Below are 23,146 nucleotides of genomic sequence, written 5' to 3' on the forward strand. Positions count from 1 at the left end.
CATATTGTCAAGAAGAAGCAAAACTTTGATTTAAGCTCGAGCTACACCATTGTGTGAAGATGCTTTTGGAATAATTGGAAATGTTAGTGTAGCTTGGGAACATTTACTTAACGCCCCTTTATGGAAATGTTTTGGTAAGAGACAAGTCAAATGTATTATTATTCAGCATTTACCCTGATAACAAGTTAGATAAAACAATATTTTAGTGTTTTAATGAATATCCTCGTTGATCAACAAATCTGATTTTAAAACGTGTTGTTAAAACACTGATAATTAAAAAAAAACAATACATCCTCAAGGATCACAGCATTACTACTTAAAGCTGGTGAAGTCTTCCAGACTTGCTAAAAGGTACATTCACCAATATTGCAGTTATAAGATCTTTGTCAGAATAAGATTAAGATGGCACTATGTTTTACTACTGGTCTGATGCTGGACTTGTATTGGACACATAGTAGTGTCCACACAGTAGTCCCATTAGTGTTGTCATGGTTGGATATGTAAATAGACATATGACTCAGATTGAATCTCAACCTGTAGTTTACGTAATAACTCATCCACAGACATGGGGAGGGGGAAGGGCGACAGTCAGGTGTTGATCGGTATAGCGTGACCTCATTCTTTAGAAAGAAAATCCTCCCTGTAGGTTGAAAGGTCGCAAAACTCAATTTTCTATAGTACAGGTGGCTAATAGTACTCAAAAAGAGAGTGATATGTAATACACACCGTGTTGCCAGTGTCTGGTAACTTTCTATGAGGATTGCATTCAATTCAGTGCAGACCACTGCAGCATTATTACCTGTACGAACAACAGGCATCCGTGACAGGAGTAATTACAGCTAGGGATACTTTAGTATTCCTAGGACTATTTTCAGACCAATTTGCATAAACTCATCTCAGCCGTCCGCCCTGCACTGCCGGGTACTCGTAGCGTTTGTGCTCGTCCTACATACCTTCTGCTGCCTCCTCTTCAAAGTCCACAAAAGGGTGTTTCATTTACAAAAAAGCAACAGTACAAAAAAGTTTCCAGTCAGAAAGATCATTATAACATAAATGAATGAGGCGAAGCAGTTAAATAAAGTCTGGATTCACTAAACGTTATTCCTGCTCTAAGCCTTGAACACTAATGCACGGCCGTTTGTTAAACCAATCCAAATGTACTAACTTCTTTCGGCCTACACATTTTCATTTGAATAAGAAAACAAGAAGTGCATTGAAGTATATCTTAGAGTCCAACGTGAAACATATAATAATGAATTCATGTCTGGCTTGTGTATGGTGTTTAAAGAAACACCACAATTCCTCAGAGGGGGTGTTTCTTTTCATTTATGGCTCGCTTATGGCGGTCAGACCTCACCTTTAGTTCTGCTTTGGTTTCTCCAGAAAGACTGGGACATTTCCGTCTCTCCGTTAGTTTATACAACAATGAAAACTGTTGGATAAATAGCCTGGCTGTCCCTGACCTTGGTACTATCAGTAGCTTTGAACCCTGCATGTATTTTCCTCTTTGTATGTCTGTGCTTGTCATATGCTCTGTTTAGTATGCACTTGTTATACTTCACCTTGCTGCCATATAGACTATTTACCTTGACAGAAGAAAATACCGAACACAATGAAGAACCTGAGATAAAAAAGGATGATTTACAATAAACCTTTTCTCCTCTCTTCATTACTTCCCTTCCTCATTCCTTGGCTGTCTTTTAGATAGTCATGTTTTCCTCTTTCTCCCTCTGTCTTTTCATGTGTCATTGTAAATATATGTCAATCTCTCTATCGCTAAATCTATACCATACCAGTTGTGTGACCCTGACCTGTCCTCATCACTTCTCTGTTCTGAAACAAGCACTATCTGTTCTGCGAAATGATAGATTTTCAGCCGCCTGGCTCACTGACCTCACACCAATGACATCAACTCCATCCCGATGACTCTATCTCCCTCTCTGTGTGTGCGTGTGCGTGTGCGTGTGTGTGTGTGTGTGTGTATGTGTAAGTGTGCGTGTGTGTGTGTGTGTGTGTTAGTAGATCTATGTAAAATAAAATGACCCAATGTTTCTTTGGCTATTCATTATTATTGTTTCCTGTCTTTCTGTCTGGTTGCCTCTCTCAGCAACTGCTGCAAAGATCTTTAGGAGTGTTTCAGATTGGTTTTCATTAACACTGTTTGCAATGCTGTGTTTTGTTTTCTTAAGAGGCAAGGCTGGCCTCTCCCTCCTTTAGTCTGCTTTGGCCCGCCCTGATTTGTTCATATGTCAGGTTATGACAGGAGTGGAGAAACATTGATATTTTATAAAACTGATATATAACTAAAACAGTGTATTTCTGGCAGTATTGTGTGTATATGCGCATGGGTTTCCTCTCATGTGTGTTAATAAAGAAGGAGTAGGGGTTATCCGACTAGTAACACTTTACATCTCCACACCATTATTATAGTGCAAATGGTCACACTTGACAATAAATTGGCAATGCACCCAGTGATTGCCATACTGATAATGTTAATACTGTAATAATAATGATTTCCATACTGATAATGTTGATACTGTAATAATGATTAACATGGCCATCCTGACCTTTCACTCTGAAGAAAGGTCTAAGGTAAAGCTCATTTGGAAGGCATTCATTGTCTTGCTTTGAAGAATATTCAGTCTACAGACAGTTTGGTAACATTGAGATCAAAACCAGGTTGATCAGTTCCTTTTCACTTCTCTGCCAAGCAATTATAAAATAATATCAGTAAGGTGAACAGCAACAATTAAAGCCCATGTTGAGCATTAAAGTACGAAGAAAGAAAGGAAGCTACCAAGAACAGAAAGTATTTTACATTACAGGTAGTGACAGCGATAACAAGATTGAATGCTTGGCAAGCATTCAATCTCTGTATTAAACTGTATGTGTGTGTCGAAGCAATAATAGACAACAACACTCTCCTTTAACAACCGAAGGGGCATGCAAACATAAACGTTCACTTCAGTATTTTAGCATCATCTTCTCTACACGGAACAGCTGATACTCTCCATCCTGTAGCAGACTCTTCAACATGTACTTCCCATTAGGAACTGAAACATCCACACTGGACCTCTAATATAAAAGGTCCCGAGAATATGGAAAAGCCTCCATGGCAGTAAGCTAAATTGTAGACGTGCAATTTTTCAGTTAGTTTATCAGTGTGAGGTAATGATTGCTAGATAATGAAAGTTGCATTGAAATGTTCTAAATAACATTAATTATAATATCAATGCAATCATGCAATCATTTTTGCAGGATAGCTTTTTAAGCATCAGTCCGCTGTAGATTGAAAATTAGGAAGGATTTTAAACAAAGACAAATGTCTTCTAAATCAAGTAATTTATACTCATCAATTAAGTACTCATAAACCTATGGTGAAGACAAATCTTTAGTAGCAACCCTAGTTGGAAATTATGGTTATTTATGGTGGATCTGATTATATAATTTTAGACAATTCTCAGATAAGGACACCCACAATGTGACAACCCAAAAAAAGGCCAAAAGAAAGAAATATAAAAGCTTGGGCACTGTTACTCCACAGTCTTTATTCTCAAAAGGAGTTGATCCTCCCTGTGTGAGTCTGAATGATAAACTGATAGAGTAACATTCCCTGATCACTTGTCACCAGACTGCAACCTGCTCAACTCGTTTGAACCGAGAGGAATTTAGGGGATTGACCGGCAAAGCTGCCTTTACGAAGGTAACACTGAACTTAGTGTGTAGGTAAAGATAATCAGAGGTAGAAAAAGTCATAAGATATTGTACCTAAGTAAAAGTAGTATAGAAATAAGTATAAGTATTAGCATAGAAATATACTTAAATAACCAAAATCAAAATTACTCACTATGTAGTTTGGACCATTTGAGAATGATATAAATGATATGTTTTGATTATAATTATTGATGCATTAATGAGTTTATCAAAGCTGGAAAAGGTGCAGCTAGTTTGTATTACTTTATATACTGCAGGGTTGTGAATGTTACTCAAAGTCTTTTAAATGTTGATTATACTTTACATCATTAAACCAAATCTGCAAAGTAACTAAAGATATGAAGTAAAAGTACAGGATTTACTTCTGAATCGTAATGTGTTAGAAGTACAAAGTCTAAAATCGAAATACTCAAGTAAAGTACAAGTAGCCTACTTCAAAATTGTACTTAAGTACATTACCTGGGTGAATCTACTTCGTTACTATACACCACTGTCGATAATAATACCATGAAATCATAACTTAGCTATAGCTAACCTAACTCCCATCCAAGCCAGAATCAACTCCTTTAAATATAGTTTTCCTTTTATATTCCAGAATCAAATCAACTAAACGAACATCAACATGCACATAGTCCAAACACTTGTGAGTAACTTAAAAGTAATCTATGGAGACATGAACAGTATTAAAGTTACACTCATGCTTAGATAAGCAGTTTCGCTTGCTTACCTCTCTCACAACGACCAGAAAAACACCAACTTCCGAGCTTCCGGGGACCCTGAAGGTATCATCCGCCACTTGGGGACTTGTTCCCGGACACACTGCAAAGGTTTATTATCCGAAGAGAGCAGAATGTGTGGTATAAATGTTCAAGTTTAGCTGCGTTGCTCCTCAAAGTAACCTGTTGCTGACAGCTCAGTGTGCAACAGCAACAACATGGCTGACGTCGAAGGATCGCTGTTAACGTGTGAGCGTCCGGCGAGTGGGAGGAGAGAGAGGGAGTTAACAGATGGAGAGGGGGACAACTCGTGGGAGACAGATAAGGGAGAATGCAACACAGGACAACCCAAGTACTGTCTTTTTTTAAGCATATAGGTGCATAAGAAAATTCCCATATTTTGTACACATTTCAATATTTATATCTGCCTATCTTAAAATCTGCACAGCCTTCCACTCTGAAATATAATATGCAGTTTATCATATATTCATTGTTCTAAGTTTTCTATTTGTTTTTTATCTCATTTTTTGTTGTTAAACATATTTCATTTTTACATTTAATTTTTATTATTTTTATATTTTTCTTTCAACTTATTTCCTTATGCTGTCCATACCACTTTTTAAAAGTTTAACTGAAAAATTGCGTGCACAAAGAAATATAATAAGCAAGAACACTGGTTTAGTGTCAAGATGTGCAATGTGGACATGTTAGTACACTTTAAATAGAAAATGTAAAAAACAGATATTTAAACGACAGTAAACAGGGAACGTTTTGAAATGTCTTCCTGTCAAAACAGCAGGGGTCAGACGATCTGTCAGCTGACTGGATCCGAGCAATAGGAACAGGTAAAAATATATATATATATATTTGTTTTTTAACCTGTTCCTATTGGTCGGATATATATATAAAAAAATAAAAAATTCAAAATTGTATATATATATATATATGTATATATATATATATATATATATATATAAAATTGTGTCATTTTTATTTGTAATAATTACATCCACCTCACGAATACAATTTTTTCTAATTTTCCAATAATGTGACTTTTAAAACCAATACATATTGTAGCACTCTGCTCCATTTCAATTGTTTTGTTTCTTTAAGTAAGCAGACTGCAACGCAATATTAAATAACATCCCTATCATAAAGTCAAGTCCTACCAAAATCACATCACAAATCTCCTAACACTTACCTCAGTGGTTTTACTACATTACATGTGTGTAAGGTATCAAAGCTTTTGCATCAAGGATTTTCTTTTTTAATTGCATTTGCTTAACTCTAGTGAATATACAAAAATACAAAGTTATTTTGTATATTGTGCTGCTGATATGTTGTTAAATGTGTGCGTGATCTCACTGCTATAGTGGAGAAGAGCCTCAAATCAAAGATCTCAAACCTACCAAGAGTCCTTCTTAGTCCCAGTTTTCACATTATCACATCAAAAGAAAGCTTTTAGTTGTGCAGCTCCACTAACTTGGAACAGTCTGCAAACATGTTTACAACTGAGCACTTTCGTTCCCCTGCATCATTTTAAAACTCGGCTGGGTGACATGCTGTTTGATACTCATGGTACCTGTCACTGTAAATAGAGTTTGTAAACTGTACCCTGTACATTATGTTGTATGTCATCCTTATTGTTGTTCTGTTGTTTTTATGTTACATGTGTAACTAATGTCCTGCAGGTCACCCTTAAAAAAGAGATCTTTTGATTTCAAGGGGCTTTCACCTGGTTAAATAAAGGCTACAAACAAACAAACTCCTTCTTGCTTTCCATATCTCTTATACTTTGCCATGGTGGGTCTTAATCCAGCAACCTTCTGACACATTGGTGGTCCAGAGGTATATGCATTGGTTCTTCATGCAGGTGCTCAAGGTTCAGCTCTCAGGAGAGGGATATATTTTGTCTTCTGCTATGCTGATGTTAAATCTGGAGAAATGGTCCAGACCACTTTTTCTAACAAAGTGACGCGCATGTTTTCACCACCAAACAGCAAAAGCAGATTCCTTGTATGTGTAAACGTACCTGGCAATAATCTCGTTTAGTGGAGTACAAACTCCTTCATACTGTGGAGGCCCATTTTCGCCACCGATTTTATAAAAAAAGGTCCTACTCAAAATAATGAGAATCCTCCAACAAATAATGACTTAGTGGTCTCAGTCAAAGTAAAATTCTTTATTTGAGACATGATGTATATATTTAGAGATATTAACTCATTATTTTGATATTACTTTTTTTTTTTGTCAATATTTCGAAAAATGTTTTTTTTTTTTTAGACTTTCAGTTATTTTCTTTTTAATACTATAATTATTTTGGGATATTAGTTTTTATTTTCCAAAACGTTGTCATTATTTTGAGATATTAATTATTTCGATTTATTTTCAGAATGTCTGTCATTATAATTTCTCATTATTTAGACAAACTATATTATTATTTTCAAAAACGAACTCATTATTTTTGAGGAAGCTTATTATTTGGATGTACTTAATGTTATTAGATTTTTAGAAAGTTGTCTTTCTTATACTTGCAGAAATAAGCTTCTGTCAGGAGACACACAGAGTGGTATAATATACAGTATCATATGTTGATTAAAAGATAGTTTGAAGACTGTATAAATGAAATGAGGACGGTCTTGCTCCTCAACCAACTGATTGTGGCTAACATGTAACTCAGGATAATCTTCCGAGGCAACAGCCATACATTATTAATGTCTCCTGAATATTATTCCTATACTCAGTAGCACAGATGGTCCCAATAAGAACTGGTAATACAGAGTATCCAGAACTACAGTTAACAACCTTATGGGAAATTATTTAATTTACAGTGCCGGTTTAAAATAACGCCAAATTAAACTCACGTCGCCTACGTTTTTATTCAGGATGGCCAGTTTAAGTTTAAACGAACAAAAAAAACGACATAGCCCACAGTGCATTGCGGCTATTTTCCCTAACGCTTTACGACAGTGAAAGCGGTTTCTGACTTGACGTACCACGGTTCTACAACCAAGTTACTACCTCCATGTAAGTGAATAAAACATGTTTAATAAAAAGCCTCGGAGAAACTTTCGACAGAGAAAAGACAACTCTAGTGACGAGGAGGACGAGCGGAAGACCCGGGGACATGGAGTGGAAACTGAGGAGGCTCCAGTTGCGGTAAATAAGCCTGAGAAACTGTCCCAGGGCCGCGGCATTACGTGTAGCTCCAAGCGGGAAGCGACGCCTCCAAAGCCGGGCAGCAGCAGTGGAGAGGACGGGGATACGGTGGAAGTGACAGAAGAAGGAGGAGAAAGAAATAAAGACAGAGATGAGGTTCATAAGACAACAAACTCAATTCTCAGTTTCTCTGATGACAAAGAAGGTAAATAAGTGGGGATATAGAGTTTTAAATCAATATTTTTAAAGATGGACTCAGGTCAGACCGGGTCAGACGTTTACCCAACGTAGAGCAACCATAGACTGTATATATAAAGAGAGCAACATAATATATGAAATAAAATGTCAATATCATGCTCAAAACTATTTAAATGTACTGACAGAATGCATCTAATTAGACGTGTAACTTTAGGATTGTATCCCCAGGTACATTATCATAATTTACATTTATTTATATTATCCCCATTTCCGCTGCGTTTGAAGCCTTAACAGCAGGTTTTTGCTCATGGATCTATTTTCTTTATTATTTTCTCAGCTAAGGAACCAACATTTAAACTGAAGAAGTCTTCTGATAAAGCTGTGCTGTTCCAAGTGAAGAAGAAGGAAGCATCACCTGCCAAGACCAAACAAAGAAGAGGTATGCCACACTGATAGATGTGCCATTACAGACATAGATTTGTATTAAAACAAAGTATACGTCCAATACTGATACGTCAGGTGCAAGCTTTTTAGATCTAATGCCTTCTCCCGTAATATAGAACAATAATGGATATTAAAAACAAGTGGTAGGAGGACACATACTTATTTATGCATTTTTTAAGTGTAGAGGTGTGTTGTTTTCAAAAAGGTGCTTATAAACTGTATACATGTAGTAAGAAGTTTTCTCTTATTATAATAAGGAAAACATGTTGGCTAACATCATCACATTGTGACATTTTTTTTTGGCATATCTCCCTCTCCTCTCTTCCCGCCCCAGCAGGTAAAGTTGTCCCTCCGTCTGCTTCTCCCAGGCAAGACTCAGACAGTCAGGCTTCACCACATGATCTGCCCCGCACTGATGATGACGACAGCAATAAGGATGATGATGACGATGATGACAATGAAAGTGATGAATGTGATGCCAGGTCTCCCTCAGCTAGCTCAGACTCCAGCCGCTCTGCTACTAAACCAGGTATGAGGTTTTTTTGTGTGTGTGTGTTTATACTGTATGTGTGTGTCAGAGAGGAAAACAGTCAGGGTTTTGAATCCACTGATAGATGTTGGTGTGTGTATGATAAAGGTTTTAGACAAAACTGCAGGGTCCTACAGAAACACTTCAAAATAAGCCTGCATGCTTTTGGAGAAATGTCTGTATAAGGTTTCCGGATGTATGTGTGGATCAACAGGTGGATCGATGTTTGTTCCATACATGTTCATTGTCCATACCTGCATTTATTTGTCTTTACAGCAGTCATCCCTAATGCTAAAGAGATCAAGGCAGCTCGATGGCAGCGTCGCGCCAATCGAGCCCAGAAAGAATTCATTTCCCTGGGTAGAGACGGCCACAGCTCAGCTGGTAGCACCCCGGATCACTACAGCAGGGAAGATGACGAAGAAAGAGTTGATGATGACGATGATGAGCCGGATGATCACGAGAAAAGAATTGAGTTCGCTCCAAGACTGAAGAGCATTAGGGAGAGGATTGCAGATAAACTTGGTATGAAAAGCAGGGAGAATCGATGGTGTTTTTCAATCTTCTGTTGTAGTAACTGAATTATACTAAAATAGTCTGTTGTATGAGCGTCATAGACATGAAACTAGGCTGGCTGTCTGAAAATCTCTGTGTCTGTTTTGCACCTAATTGTGAAGTTTACTATTTTGTATGTTTGTGTGTAAATCTAGGAGACAGTGATGACAATCTCTCAGGATCTGATGTAGATGAGCAGCACCTTTGGGAGGAGACACAAATCGAGAAGGGAGTCAAGAGACGGCCGGGAGAACAGGTAAATATATTTGATATCTTTTTACTGTATTACATTTTTCTGTGTCTCACTCTTCTTGTATCTAAGTGGGATAATAGTTTATATTAATAAACACTCAAGGCTTCCATAAGTGTAACTATCCTCCTGAGTACTACAGCTGTTACATCCTTTATCCTTTTCTTTCCTTCCTGTCAGAGCCCATCTGGCAGTGAATCCAGCAGCTACAGCAGCAGCAACAAGCGGAACAGACAAAGGAAAAAATCAAAAGGGCTCAAAATACCAACTTTTCCTGCCGTCAGTGTCTCAATGGTCAAGAAGAGGATCACTGGAAAGTAAGTTTCCTCCTTTACATTCTGTAATGTCAACAGGGATAGCATTTACGAATCAAATACTGATCTGATATAACCTAATAATGTTATTTAAAAAGAAAAAAAGAAAATCGTTAATACATTATAAATTGATTCAATTTCTATAATTACAGTTACAATTGTTTCTCTCTTTAGACTTGAATCCCTGAAGGAGGTGCACAGCGCCCGGCAGGCGGAGCTGAGGAGGATGGAGGGCGATGTGGAGAACGCTCGGGCATCCGCCGAGAATCTGGAGGAAAGTTCCTCTGAGAGACAACTCAGGTTTTACAGGGACACGAACCTCTATGTCCACAACGTGGTGGAGTGTCTACGGGAGAAGGTAAGAAAAGGAGTGAATCTGTTCTGTTAATGTCTTTTAACTGTTACATAAAAGCTAATGTCAATGAATTATTGTTTGATCTCTCTTTCTATTCAAAGCTCTGTGTCATAATCAGGCACTTTGGTGTAACTCTAACAGCTTGTATGGAACAGTTTGAGCTCTCCTCCTTAAAACAACAGGAAGCTGCAGAATGTCCTGACTGGTTGATGATTTTCTGATTGTTGGCAGGTTGTGGAGATCAACTCTGTGGAGCTGGATCTGCACTCCCTGCTGTCCGACCACATGGAGGCGCTGTTGGCTCAGAGACGACAGAGGACCAGTGAGCAGGCAGACCGCCTGCAGCAGATCAGCTGTAAGTTACATCTTGTGTCGATGTACAATGTGGAGCAAAATACTCTCCAGAAATAATATGTACATGAACCCGATTGATCTATCCCACTTTTTTTAGATGGCACCAATGAGCAGGGTGGAAGCCCAACTAATGGAACAGAAACTCAAAGGTGAGTGTAGAAATATTTCTGTTATTTCTTTGGTTTATAACTTTTTTCATATATTTGATATCTTCTTTACATAAACAAGATTGAAATGGGTACTATACTCTACTTTACATATGTTAGCGGTGCAGACTCTGGTGTTAAAGCTGAAGAAGACTTTGATCTACCTGAAGACACCCAGCCCTCAGCAGAAGAGGAGGAGCAGCTGCAGAAGAAGATAGGTGAGAAGGAATCAAATCTAATAGACTAATGGCTTTCACCTACAGGCCAGATGTTTTCTTTAACACTACACAGTGATCGGATTAAGTGTTGCTCATGCTGCACTTCGCTCTGCTCTCTCTCCAGCTGATATCCTCTTGAGGTCCCAGGCGGTGTTTTCTGACGTCCAGGATGACTTTTCCAGCGTGAAGAAGATTTTGTCCCGATTTGAGGAGTGGAGAGGGTCTTACTCTGACTCTTACCACAATGCCTACATCTCTCTGTGTCTGCCCAAGTTGTTGAACCCCATTATTAGACATCAGCTACTGCCATGGAACCCATTAAAGGTACTTGTGGACACAAACACAGACACTAGCTCTTACATGCTCACAGATGTCATAGCACAACTTTTGACCTTTTTATATTTGTTTTGTAACAGAGTGACAGTGGGGACTTTGAAAACTTCCCGTGGTTCGCAGCAGTGGAGACATTTTGTCATGGTCATGGTCACGAGGAGCTGGAGAACACAGACAGACAGACACTGTCTAATGTCATAGAAAAGACCGTCGTACCCAAATTGACAGGTAGCACACACTCACTAATAAGGCATGTTTTAAATGTGTGTAATGTGGTCAAATGCAATAGGAAGAGCACATTGGTAAAAGCTATTTGATGTAGAGCTGCAACTATTAGTCAATCTACAGAGAAAAAAAACACATTTTGAATGCAAATAGAGTAGGAAACGCCTTTTCAGCCTCAAATATAAACATTTCCTGCTTCTCTTTGTTTTATATGATATTTATCTTAAAGGTCCCATGTCATGGCCATTTCTACTGATCATAATTCCATTGTGGAGGTCTACTAAAATAGATTTATATTGTGCAATTTTCCAAACTCACATTGGTTTCTCATACAGCAACTCTGTATAGTATGTGTATTCACTCTCTGTCCTAAACGGCTTGTTGGAACAATGGAGCGTGAGATGGGTCGGAGAATCGGAGCAGCGGGAGCGGTACTGCAGTCTCTTTACCGCACCGTTGTGACGAAAAGGGAGCTGAGCCAGAAGGCAAAGCTCTCTGTCTACCGCGCCATTTTCGTTCCTACCCTCACCTATGGTCATGAAGGATGGGTCATGACCGAAAGAACGAGATCGCGGGTACAAGCGGCCGAGATGGGTTTTCTCCGCAGGGTGGCTGGTGTCTCCCTTAGGGATAAGGTGAGAAGTTCGGTCATCCGGGAGGGACTCGGAGTTGAACCGCTCCTCCTTCGCGTTGAAAGGAGCCAGTTGAGGTGGTTCGGGCACCTAGTTAGGATGCCACCTGGGCGCCTCCCTAGGGAGGTGTTCCAGGCACGTCCAGCTGGGAAGAGACCAAGGGGTAGACCTAGGACCAGGTGGAGGGATTATATCTCTTCGCTGGCATGGGAGCGCCTTGGGATCCCCCAGTCAGAGCTGGTTGATGTGGCCAGGGAAAATAAAGTTTGGGGCTCTCTGCTGGAACTGCTACCTCCGCGACCCGACCACGGATAAGCGGGAGAAGATGGATGGATGGAGTTTTACTCGCTACAGGGTGTACTTTGAGGGTTTGTGACTCTGCAGACCGTTTACATGCAGAACAAGCTTCATAACACACAAGGGGACGGGTAATAACCAGAAAAGCATGACATGGGACCTTTAATATTGTTTGGATTTGGACTGACAAAACAAGACATTGAAAGAAATCACCTCGGACTATAAGAAACTGGGATGAGTTTTTTATAGTGTTTTCTAACAATTTATAAACCAAACGATGAATCGGTTATTCTAAAAAAAAAAAAAAATCAGCAGATGAATTGATGATTAAAAAAGCTATTGTGAGTTGAAGGTCATTTTGGGGGTGCAAGTGCTTTGGAGCTGTGGCGGTTATATTCAGGTTAAAAAAGTAGTTTTGCCCAAATGTGCTCTGGCAAGTCTGAACACGATTTCCAAGAGAAAAACATGTTCTTACCAGTTTCTGTACCTGTTGCTCTTTAAGAACAACATGTTTCTTCTCCCTCATCCCCTCGCTTTCTGCTCCTTTAACAGCTTGCTGCTCCACAATGGAAAGCGTTATTTATTATATTACAACAACCCCTCAACACTATACTTCACGTCCTCTGTCTGTTTGTAAGCACAGATGTGTCAAACTACAGAAACATGACATTGTGTATTTCCTGTGTCTCTGCGCAGGCTATGTGGAGCTGGTGTGGGATCCCATGTCCCGCCAACAGTCGGTCTGTGTGTCGGATGTTTGTCTCCGACTGAAGGAGGACTACTCCATCTTTGAAGGAGAGCAGAGTAAACCGGTCAAGGTAAAGCCAACTCATAGCAATTATCCTGCTTTACTTCTTTAGGATTTTTAAGTTACACTAAAGCAGTGGTTCCCAAAGTGGGGGGCGCAGAGGCATGACAGGGGGGGGCGCGGGAGACCAGGAGGAAAAATGGTTATTGAAAAAACAGTACAGTACTATTACGTCCGTTACGTCTCTGTGTTTAATTAAAGCTCGGCTCTGTGTGTGTGTGTGTGTGGAACGAGCCATTTTGTGTGCGTGCGCGAGAGAGAAAGCGAGAGCGCACCGGTACCGGAGATCATTGTTGTTAGCTTCTGGTACTAGCGAGCTACGCTAACGGGTATAAGGAGTTTTTTCAACAACAAAGTGGAGGAGAGTCCTCTCCTGTCGGACTGAGAGGCTCAGTGAGCTAAAGGACTCTCTCAGTGGGTCTCAGTGGGTCTCAAACGTTTTGGTCACCATTAATGTTAACAATTATTTCCGAGGCACACGTTTATATGATCATTATAGTTATAAAAAAATAAGAAAATAAATTAAAAACAGGTATGATATACTATATGACAGTAAAAACAGTTTAAAAGGGTGATTTGTAAAATATCCATAAAGAAAAAGTAAATCTGTTTACAGTTCTGTTTCATATAGGTGTTGAGAGATGTATCCATAGATCTCTTCATTTTGCCCTCAAAGTGCACCAAAGTGATGCTTTCAACTTCAATATTTAAAAATAAATCTTACCAGGGGAGCTTGCCCCCAGACCCCCCTATGTGACGTAGGGCTGTAGCGATACACTAATCTCACGATACGATACGATACACGATATTGAGCTCAGGATACGATATATATCACGATATTCAGCCAACGATACGATTCGATATAATTCGATACACTTACATCATTTTCTGAAAGATTTTAAAGGGACAGTGTGATTTAGGTGACATCTTGTGAGTGTTCCATTGACTTGGATTGAATTAATTCAACTGAAAACTGAAAGCATCAATTATACAATATATGGCTCTGACTAGACAGAGAGTCTACAGCTTGCAAATGCTGGACAAAATGACTCAAAGATGTGGTGAGAACATGTGTTTCATTTATTGAAACAGTGCCAACTGTAGTTTACAAGCCTTTGAAACGTAAGTACATAAAGTGCAGTATCACAATGGACAATGGAGAATTAAAAGGTGCAGCAGGTGGCCTGTTCTGAACAGATTCTTTTACAGTATTTTTAGCTTAACACAGAATATGAGGTAGCCAATAATTCAAGTCACTAAGAACAACATTTAAGCCAAAAACACTAAACAGAAAGGCTCCTCTCTACATAACTTCATCTACATTCTCTGCAGATTTGTGTTCAGGAATATAATCTGATCAACGTGGTCTGGGAGAAGTGCACTTCTCTGAGCAGTGACGATGGCCCATTCCCAAACCGCCCCCTACACCCTACCCCTCCGTTTGCGCGTTCACGCGGAGGGTCCGCCTACGAGTGTGGAGCGGTGTGGAGGGGGAGTGGGCTATCAAGCCCTCAAACAGCGAGTCTGCAGCGGTGCTGACCAGAGTCGCGCTGTGTGTGTCCGCTGCTGTCAAGCTGTTAACAAGTAGTTCCAGCAAACATCCACTGATAAACTGCGATGTTAACAACCTCATGATAACCTCATATGTTTTACTTAGGATCATACCTGTGTTTAGTCTAGAAAAAGGTAAATGTGTGCATTTTATTATAAAGTTGTGTATATTTACAGACTGTTGCAAAAACTAAGAAGCTTATAAACATCAGGTTTAAAACTAAAAGAGCTTTGAAACACAATGAAAGATGTTAGGAGTTTTATTTGAGTTATTAATTTAAACTTTTTGTCTAAGAGATGCTGATTTGAAACCGTTGTTACATACAGTTACGGCATTTCCTGTTTCTGCCGGAGAGAGGGGAGGCCATCCCAAAGCTTGCTGCTGTATTCACTCCCTCCATCTGACAGGAGGGAGACTCGTTGAGCTGCGAGTGTGGCTACAGACGGAGTTCACTCCGTCGAGGGAGTGGTTTGGGATTGGGCCGATATCTCCGGCGGTAGAGAAGACCCTCTCCAGTGTGGTTAATGTTTACCGCCATTCTTCTGAACCGCTTCGCACTCACTGCGAGAAGAAGACACCGGCGTCTGTGTATCTAGAAATGCTCTACAGCGACACTAGCGGCTCGGCTGGCTGACGTAACCGCTCTTCATGCAAAGCGAACGGGGGGGAATGGGCAGCGAGCAGAGTGCCAGGCGGAACACGGGGGATTTGAATGGGAGTTAATGTATCGATACCCGTGGCTGAAATATCGATACTTTCTCGGGAAACAAAATATCGATATATATCGCAGGATCGATTAAATTGCACAGCCCTAATGTGACGTCCACACACCACCTATAAAAATAGCACTTTACCCCTGCTTACACCTATATGCAGTGAGCTGATTATCGAGCCTTCATTGTAACAGTCGCGGGTACATTGTGTATTTGCATTCCACTGTAGCGCCCGGTACATTAATGGGAAACCCTAAATGTTTGAGCACCCTCTATGAAACATCAAACTACCCCACAGCACCCCCAAAATAAATCTCTGGCGCCACCACTGAGCCTGACTATTTGTGTTGGGGGGGTCCCGACTTTTTTTTTTCTCCAAAGGGGGGGCCTGACAGAAAAAGTTTGAGAACCACTGCACTAAAGCAATAAGTCCTCAATATTTAATTGTATTAACCCCAATATAATTGAATATGCAATATATATTTGTGTATTCATTGTGTTCATGTCCCCTGCAGGCCTTCAGAGAGGCTGTGATCAGCAAACTGAGGAGCTGCGTGGATGACGATGTCTTCATCCCTCTGTACCCTAAAACGTCAGTTTCTTTTCCTGCCTTTTTAAGTTTGAACATTTGTATGACTAACGAGGAGAAAGCAGAAAATACTTAATCCTGTGTTATCATTGTTGAAGACATGTCCACTCATTAGCCCATGCTCTTACACCTCTTTCCATGTTCATGATACATTTATCAATCAATATAAATAAATATTATGTATGAAGCCCAACAACCGACAATTACACATTTGTCTCAGTGGGCTTTACAGACTGTACAGTAGACGATCAACATCCTTTAACTGTGATGGATTAAAGATCAGGGGCCGTATTCACAAAGGATCTTAGGGCTAAAAGTAGCTCCTAACTGGCGAATTTAGGAGAAACTCCTAAACATAATGGGCGTGTCAGTCTTACATTTAGGACTCCTAATTGTATTACTAAGAGCAATTCACAAAGTGTTTTAGGCCTAAAAGTAGCACCTAAGTTTAGGAGAGCTTAAAAGTCCTCGAGAGGACTCCTAACTCAGTAAGACCTATTCACAAAGAATCTGAAAACGGCTGCGAGACGAAATGTTTTGGAGACAATGGAAGACTGTGAATTGATCAAGAGATATAGGCTAAATCGTGAGGGTATCAAACTTGTTGTGGAATTAGTGCGGGATGCAATAACATCCCGACTAACAGGAATAACCCTATTAGTCCGGAAATAAAATGTTTGGCAACACTACGATATTTAGCAACAGGAAAAATGCAACTTTGCAATGCCGACGATTTAGGAATATCGCAACCATCAGTCAGCCGTGCCATAAACCAAACCATCAGCACGCTCTCTAGACCACATATCATCCAACAGTTTATCCGGTTTCCTTTGGACAATCAACAACTACACAGGATCAAAGCCAACTTCATGGCAATTGCAGGTATGCCCGGTGTGTTCGGTGCTATTGACGGGACGCACATACAAATAATTGCGCCATCAAAAGATGAGGACGTGTTCGTCAATAGAAAGAAAGTACATTCCATCAACACGCAGATTGTTTTCATTCATCATGATAGGGGGACTTGAACGGCGGTATGGGCTGTTATTGAAAGTGTTTAAGTGCTGGAAATATGCTCATTGGATAATAGTTTGTAGGGTGCTTTTAATTGCCTCCTTGATTTAATGCAATTTTTACGTATTTTTATTGTTTGCTCTCTCTCTTTAACGTTCATATACAACGTCATTATCGTGGTCTGCACAAACTTGTCATCATGTGTGTATTCTGCTAACTGCACTGTCCATAACTATTTGATAGGAATACATTTCTAGGCTTTGTGAATAACTTTTAAGAAAAAACTCCGTAAAATGTTTTAGCGCGAGTTAGGAGCACTCCTAGCGGTAAGATAAAATGCTTTGTGAATACGGCCCCAGGTCTAATGCAAATTATTTCAAATGACTTTATAACGTTCTTTGGTATTTTCAATCTGTAATTAATACCGTTTGTTTTTCTAACAGGTTCCTAGAAGACAGCTCGTCTCCTCAGTGTCGCTTCAGGGATCAACAGTTCTGGACGGCCATAAAAGTACTGCTCTCTTACAAATAATACTTAAATATTTGTTATATTGTTTTAGTTTTTGCCTTGTGGGAGGAAATGTTTGCAGGCTGCTGTTAATTGTTGTTTTGTATGTTGTATAGCTGCTAGGTAACATGGGAAAATGGGATTTGCTGCTTCCCGAGTCTGTGCTGAAGGAACTGATGTTGGACAAGCTTCTGAACCGATACCTGCTGACCGCGCTGTGCAGCCAGACGCTGAGCAACAGGGCCGTCCATGCATGCAGAAAGGTGCTTAGTATTTTCAATGATCAATGTGTGTATTTTCATTGTTTGTTTATGCTTGATTTATAAAGGTCTGGCTGTTCGTCAACTACCCCTCACGTTCTTAACCTCACACTTCCTCCCTCTCTTTCTTCAGATAGCAGACAGTCTGCCGCTCTCTTGGTTCAAAGGAGAGAATTCCTGTTTGCCTCAGCTCCAGAACTTCAGAAACCACCTTGTTCAGAAAGCTCATAGCATCTGCAAACAGCAGCCTCCTGAGGAGCCAAACACCAAGTAAGGAACATAACATTTGTTTTGCTGTAAGGTCAACTTGGTGGGAGTGAAATGAAAAAAAGACTCTTATGTCGTAATGCAGCACGTCATTAAGTTCACCTTTCAAAGCCACGCAAATGCTCAAATCCAAAATACTTAATTGTAATACTTATATATTGAAAAGGCTGGTTTTTTATTTGTACGTACCTATTTCCCCATCATATCAAGTATGCAGCATTGGTGACGACATGAAATGAAATGAAATGTATTGAGCATAAATTCACTCAGATGTCATGACTCTTCTTAATACATTTATAACAACAGACAATACTGTAATGCACTCTTTCTGTGTCCTACTCTCCTGGAGGTCTGCTGTGGTTGAGGTGCTGAAGATTCTGAGTAGTCTCCGGTGCAATGATTCCATCATGGCGATATCAGAGAGATACCGCTACGAAGACGTGATCTACTCCCACCAGCTGCTGAACCACGAAGACGTATGAGCAACAAACGCTGGACTGAAAGATGGATCAAACTGAAAATGGAGTACGCTGGTACTTTGAAAGCTATCGTCAAAGATATTGTATTGCAGAAGAGGGGCTCCTCCTTTTTTTTTTTAAAGGTTGCTAGATAGCCACTGAACTGCAGAATGAAAACAATGGATATATAATCGTTTGTTAAGGTTGTGCTTAAATTATGAGCTCATAAGTGGAACAAATTAGATGTTTTACAATTAAAACTGCCAAGAAACATTATGTGAGGAAGAACAAATCATATTCCTGCCATTTCTATTCATGAACAATTTGCTGTCTGTTTTGTACCGGAGATACATTTATTTTTATGAATAAATATTTGAATTTTGTTACAATATCTGGTGCTTTAGTCCGATTTCACTTCTTGACATGGTGAAGTTTATATATGCCCATTTGTACTTTCTAATAACGGTCATGGCAAAGTCAAATGTTTTTCTTAATACTATATGCATTATATACAGGACTGTCTCAGAAAATTAGAATATTGTGATAAAGTTCTTTATTTTCTGTAACGCAATTAAAAAAACAAAAATGTCATACATTCTGGATTCATTACAAATCAACTGAAATATTGCAAGCCTTTTATTATTTTAATATTGCTGATTATGGCATACAGCTTAAGAAAACTCAAAAATCCTATCTCAAAAAATTAGAATAGTTCCTCAGACCAAGTAAAAAAAAAAGATTTATAACAGCAAAACACAATCAAACATTTGAAAATGTCCATTAATGCACTCAGTACTTGGTTGGGAATCCTTTTGCACGGATTACTGCATCAATGCGGCGTGGCATGGAGGCAATCAGCCTGTGGCATTGCTGAGGTGTTATGGATGCCCAGGATGCTTCAATAGTGGCCTTTAGCTCATTAGCATTGTTGGGTCTGGTGTCTTTCAGCTTCTTCTTCACAATACCCCACATATTCTCTATGGGGTTCAGGTCAGGGGAATTTGCAGGCCAATCGAGGACAGTAATGCCATGGTCAGTACACCAGTTACTGGTGGTTTTGGCACTGTGGGCAGGTGCCAGATCATGCTGGAAAATGAATTCCTCATCTCCATAGAGCTTTTCAGCAGACGGAAGCATGTAGTGCTCTAAAATCTCTTGGTACACAGCTGCATTTACTCTGGGCTTGATGAAACACAGTGGACCAACACCAGCAGCTGACATGGCTCCCCAAACCATCGCTGACTGTGGGAACTTCACACTGGATTTCAAGCAACTTGGATTTTGCTCCTCTCCAGCCTTTCTCCAGACTCTGGCGCCTTGACTTCCAAATGAAATACAAAACTTGCTTTCGTCTGAAAAGAGGACTTTGGACCACTGTGCAACTGTCCAGTGCTTCTTTTCCTTAGCCCAAGTCAGACGCCTCTTCCGTTGTCTTGAGTTCAGAAGTGGCTTGACCATGGGAATACGGCTATTGTAGCCCATTTCCCGGACACGTCTGTGAACAGTGACTTTTGATACCTGGACTCCAGCTTCAGTCCACTGTCTTTGAAGCTCCCCCAAATTCTGGAAGCGACTTTTCTTCACAATGCTGTTAAGGCTGCGGTCATCTCTCTTGGTTATGCAGCGTTTCCTGCCACATTTCCCCCTTCCAACAGACTTTTTGTGGATGTGCTTTGAAACTGCACTCTGTGAACAGCTTGCTCTTTGAGAAATTTCTTTTTGTGTCTTACCCTCCTGATGGAGGGTGTCAATGACGGTCCTCTGGACAGCAGTCAGATCAGCAGTCTTCCCCATACTTGTGATTTAGTTTACTGAACCAAGCTGAGTGTTTTTCAAGGCTCAGGAAACCCTTGCAGGTGTTTCGAGTTAATTAGACGATTCAAGTGATTCGTTGAACACCCTACTAGTATACTTTTTCATGATATTCTAATATTTAGAGATAGGATATTTGAGTTTTCTTAAGCTGTATGCCATAATCAGCAATATTAAAATAATAAAAGGCTTGCAATATTTCAGTTGATTTGTAATGAATCCAGAATGTATGACATTTTTGTTTTTTTAATTGCATTACAGAAAATAAAGAACTTTATCACAATATTCTAATTTTCTGAGACAGTCCTGTAGTATTATATGTTTCAGCAGCTGTCTCCATGAAAGAGAGAAAGCATTAGTGCATTATAGTATCTTATTAACGTCTTAATTCAGTCATAGAGGTGGTATTTTCTGAATGTGAGATTAGATATATTTGTGCAAATTTATATTCTGCTAAATACACCATTTACTTTTTAAAAAAAAAGGTCTAAAGATTCCACAAACTCAGCTTGTCATTACACCAAGAGGACACAGCCTATATTATAATATATTGATATTTCAACCAAAGAGATGTAGATACAATTAGCAATACAGCAGGGAATAAAAGTAATAAAACAAAGACTATAGGGGCTGGTCAGTAAGATATATCAATAATATCAAAGACTCACTATGGATGAGGATGAATATACAAACATCCAGACAGACAAGTACATAGTTAAATGTATACAATTTAACATTCATACTTGCATACAATCACGTTTCAGTGACAGCTGCTTGATATAACTGCTAGTAATAAACATTAGTTTATTATATATTATTGCTGATGCCAATTATTGGTTTAGTGATTGATTGCTATCAGCCATGTAATCTCACAAGATGATAAAAAAAGCTGTTCATGATGACAAACCAAATGTCCGTGACCCACAGGATCTACATTTAAGCTATAACGGGACAAATTCCAAAGTCATTGTGAGGTTCCTGTGAACAAAGCCTAAAAAGCTGCATTGAATTCATTCTAAAAATATGGCCTTAATTGGGAATACAACTTCCCAAATCAGTCTTTGGAAAACTTGAACATGTTCAGACTTAGAGGGTACGATTTTCTTAATTACTTTTATCTGACGTTGCATTGTAAAATTACAAAATAGCACACACACACACACACACACACACACACACACACACACACACACACACACACACACACACACACACACACACACACACACACACACACACACACACACACACACACACACACACACACACACACACACACACACACACACACACACACACACACACACACACCAGGTGTGGACTGTGTAGCACTTCATCTGGTTGGGTTTATAGATAGGAAATGTACCTGTAGGACTTTTGAATTTGTTGCTCAGAATTAGAATCAGAACACCTTTATACGTCCCACAGAGGGAACATTTGCATTTGTTACAGCAAGAAAATAACCAAAGACAACTAAATATGAACCATCTCATGGTTGAGTACATTTATCAAAGTGTCAGCTAAATGTAATGTAGCTGATGTTAATGCACTTTTCTGTGGGGATATCACTGCTACTACGAACATATTTTATTGCTAATCATTGTTTTAATTGTATCAGCATGCAATCTCACAACCTGAAGATTAATCCTGAAATAAGCTTTGTCACAGTGTGGAGGAGAGTGTGTGACTTTGATTTAGTCATGTTACCTGTTCAGAATGACCAACAAAGGATAATTTCCCAACAGGATCCAAACGTAGGAGATGAGAGAAAAAATCCAAAGTCATTGTTGCTGTGCGAAAATATGGCCCAAAGTCTGTCTGAACAACATGAGTTAGCAAAATAAGTTGAACTCATTATTAGTCACCATTCATTGCGTAATAGTATATCATTTGCCCTTTGTGTTGCTTTGCACAGTGTTTGCTTACTGTTGATGTTGAAGCAAAACGTTTCGAAACACATCCTGTAAGGACAGGATAAGGTACAACAGGTGTAGTAAACGTTATTTTTTAGATAGTATACACTTCTTTCTGAATGAAAAACATACTGTGAATGATAACGATATTGGTATACCACATTTGACAAACTGTTTCTGTTGCACTCCCTGTGAAAGTGACGCTTAAGATTTAAGTTTTTCTATCAACGATACATGATGAAATGTTCACTGATGCAATACTTGACTTTCAGTTGTCTAGAATCAGGAATGGGTCTATATATGAAATGTTCACTTTACAATGATTATCCTGGCCACAATAATAATCATTAATAGTATTTTTATGATAATCCTTTTATTATTGAGCACAGCTGAGAGGATCATCGGTGCCACACTCCCGTCACTCCTGGACCTCTACAACACCCGCAGAGCCCTCAGCATTGTGGGTGACCCCACCCATCCCTCCAACTGCCTCTTCACCCTCCTGCCTTCCGGGAGGAAGTTCCGCAGCCTGAGGTCGAGCACTACTCGACTAAAGAACAGTTTTTTTACAACAGGCTGTCAGGAGGCTGAACTCTCTCCCCTCCCTCCCTCTCTCCCCCCTGCCCCCACTGGACTATAACTCCCCCACACACTCAGACACTCAAATCTAGCACCAGACACATTTTACGCTGCTATAGGACAATCTTGCACTAATGTACATGATCAAAATATTGAAGTGACTGTTCTTTTGTACATAGTGATTGTTGTGTTTTTAACTTAGGTCTTAATGTGTGCACATGTAAAAATATGTCTT

At 39.5% G+C, this 23,146-nt stretch overlaps 2 protein-coding genes across 3 annotated transcripts in view; one reads left to right on the top strand and one right to left on the bottom strand.

Moving 5' to 3' along the window:
- LOC307027975 (intersectin-2-like) overlaps positions 1-996 on the bottom strand; it is a gene marked incomplete at its 5' end in the record, with an annotated part of 20,666 nt that extends 19,670 nt beyond the window's left edge. The window contains one exon of the mRNA XM_079662668.1: positions 954-996. Within this exon, the coding sequence (XP_079518794.1) occupies positions 954-996 (43 nt within the window). The remainder of the gene's footprint in view (positions 1-953) is intronic.
- Positions 997-7,400: 6,404 nt separating this feature from the next.
- gcfc2 (GC-rich sequence DNA-binding factor 2) lies at positions 7,401-18,998 on the top strand. Of its 2 annotated transcripts, none has more exons than XM_079664103.1 (18): positions 7,401-7,794; positions 8,125-8,226; positions 8,566-8,760; positions 9,037-9,285; positions 9,471-9,571; positions 9,746-9,882; positions 10,054-10,237; positions 10,466-10,589; positions 10,686-10,737; positions 10,855-10,952; positions 11,077-11,276; positions 11,369-11,513; positions 13,136-13,257; positions 16,028-16,104; positions 17,559-17,625; positions 17,739-17,885; positions 18,016-18,152; positions 18,499-18,998. In XM_079664103.1, exons 1-18 carry the CDS (start codon positions 7,473-7,475, stop codon positions 18,629-18,631), a joined length of 2,592 nt encoding a protein of 863 aa, XP_079520229.1. In that variant the 5' UTR covers positions 7,401-7,472; the 3' UTR covers positions 18,632-18,998. The 2 variants fall into 2 exon arrangements, with proteins under 2 accessions (XP_079520229.1, XP_079520230.1); XM_079664104.1 differs by having other exon boundaries at positions 8,569-8,760.
- The last annotated feature ends 4,148 nt before the right edge of the window (positions 18,999-23,146 follow it).

This window comes from Notothenia rossii (assembly GCF_949606895.1).
Source record: "Notothenia rossii genome assembly, chromosome: 2".
NCBI classification, from domain to species: domain Eukaryota; kingdom Metazoa; phylum Chordata; class Actinopteri; order Perciformes; family Nototheniidae; genus Notothenia; species Notothenia rossii.

What these genes read in the sequence shown, in the direction of transcription:
- gcfc2 (XM_079664103.1), top strand. Translation starts at nt 7,473, where the DNA reads ATGTTTAATAAAAAGCCTCGGAGAAACTTTCGACAGAGAAAAGACAAC. An exon ending in GAGGATTGCAGATAAACTTG is followed by an intron (nt 9,286 to 9,470) that starts GTATGAAAAGCA and finishes GTGTAAATCTAG; the next exon opens with GAGACAGTGATGACAATCTC. An exon ending in CCTGAGGAGCCAAACACCAA is followed by an intron (nt 18,153 to 18,498) that starts GTAAGGAACATA and finishes ACTCTCCTGGAG; the next exon opens with GTCTGCTGTGGTTGAGGTGC.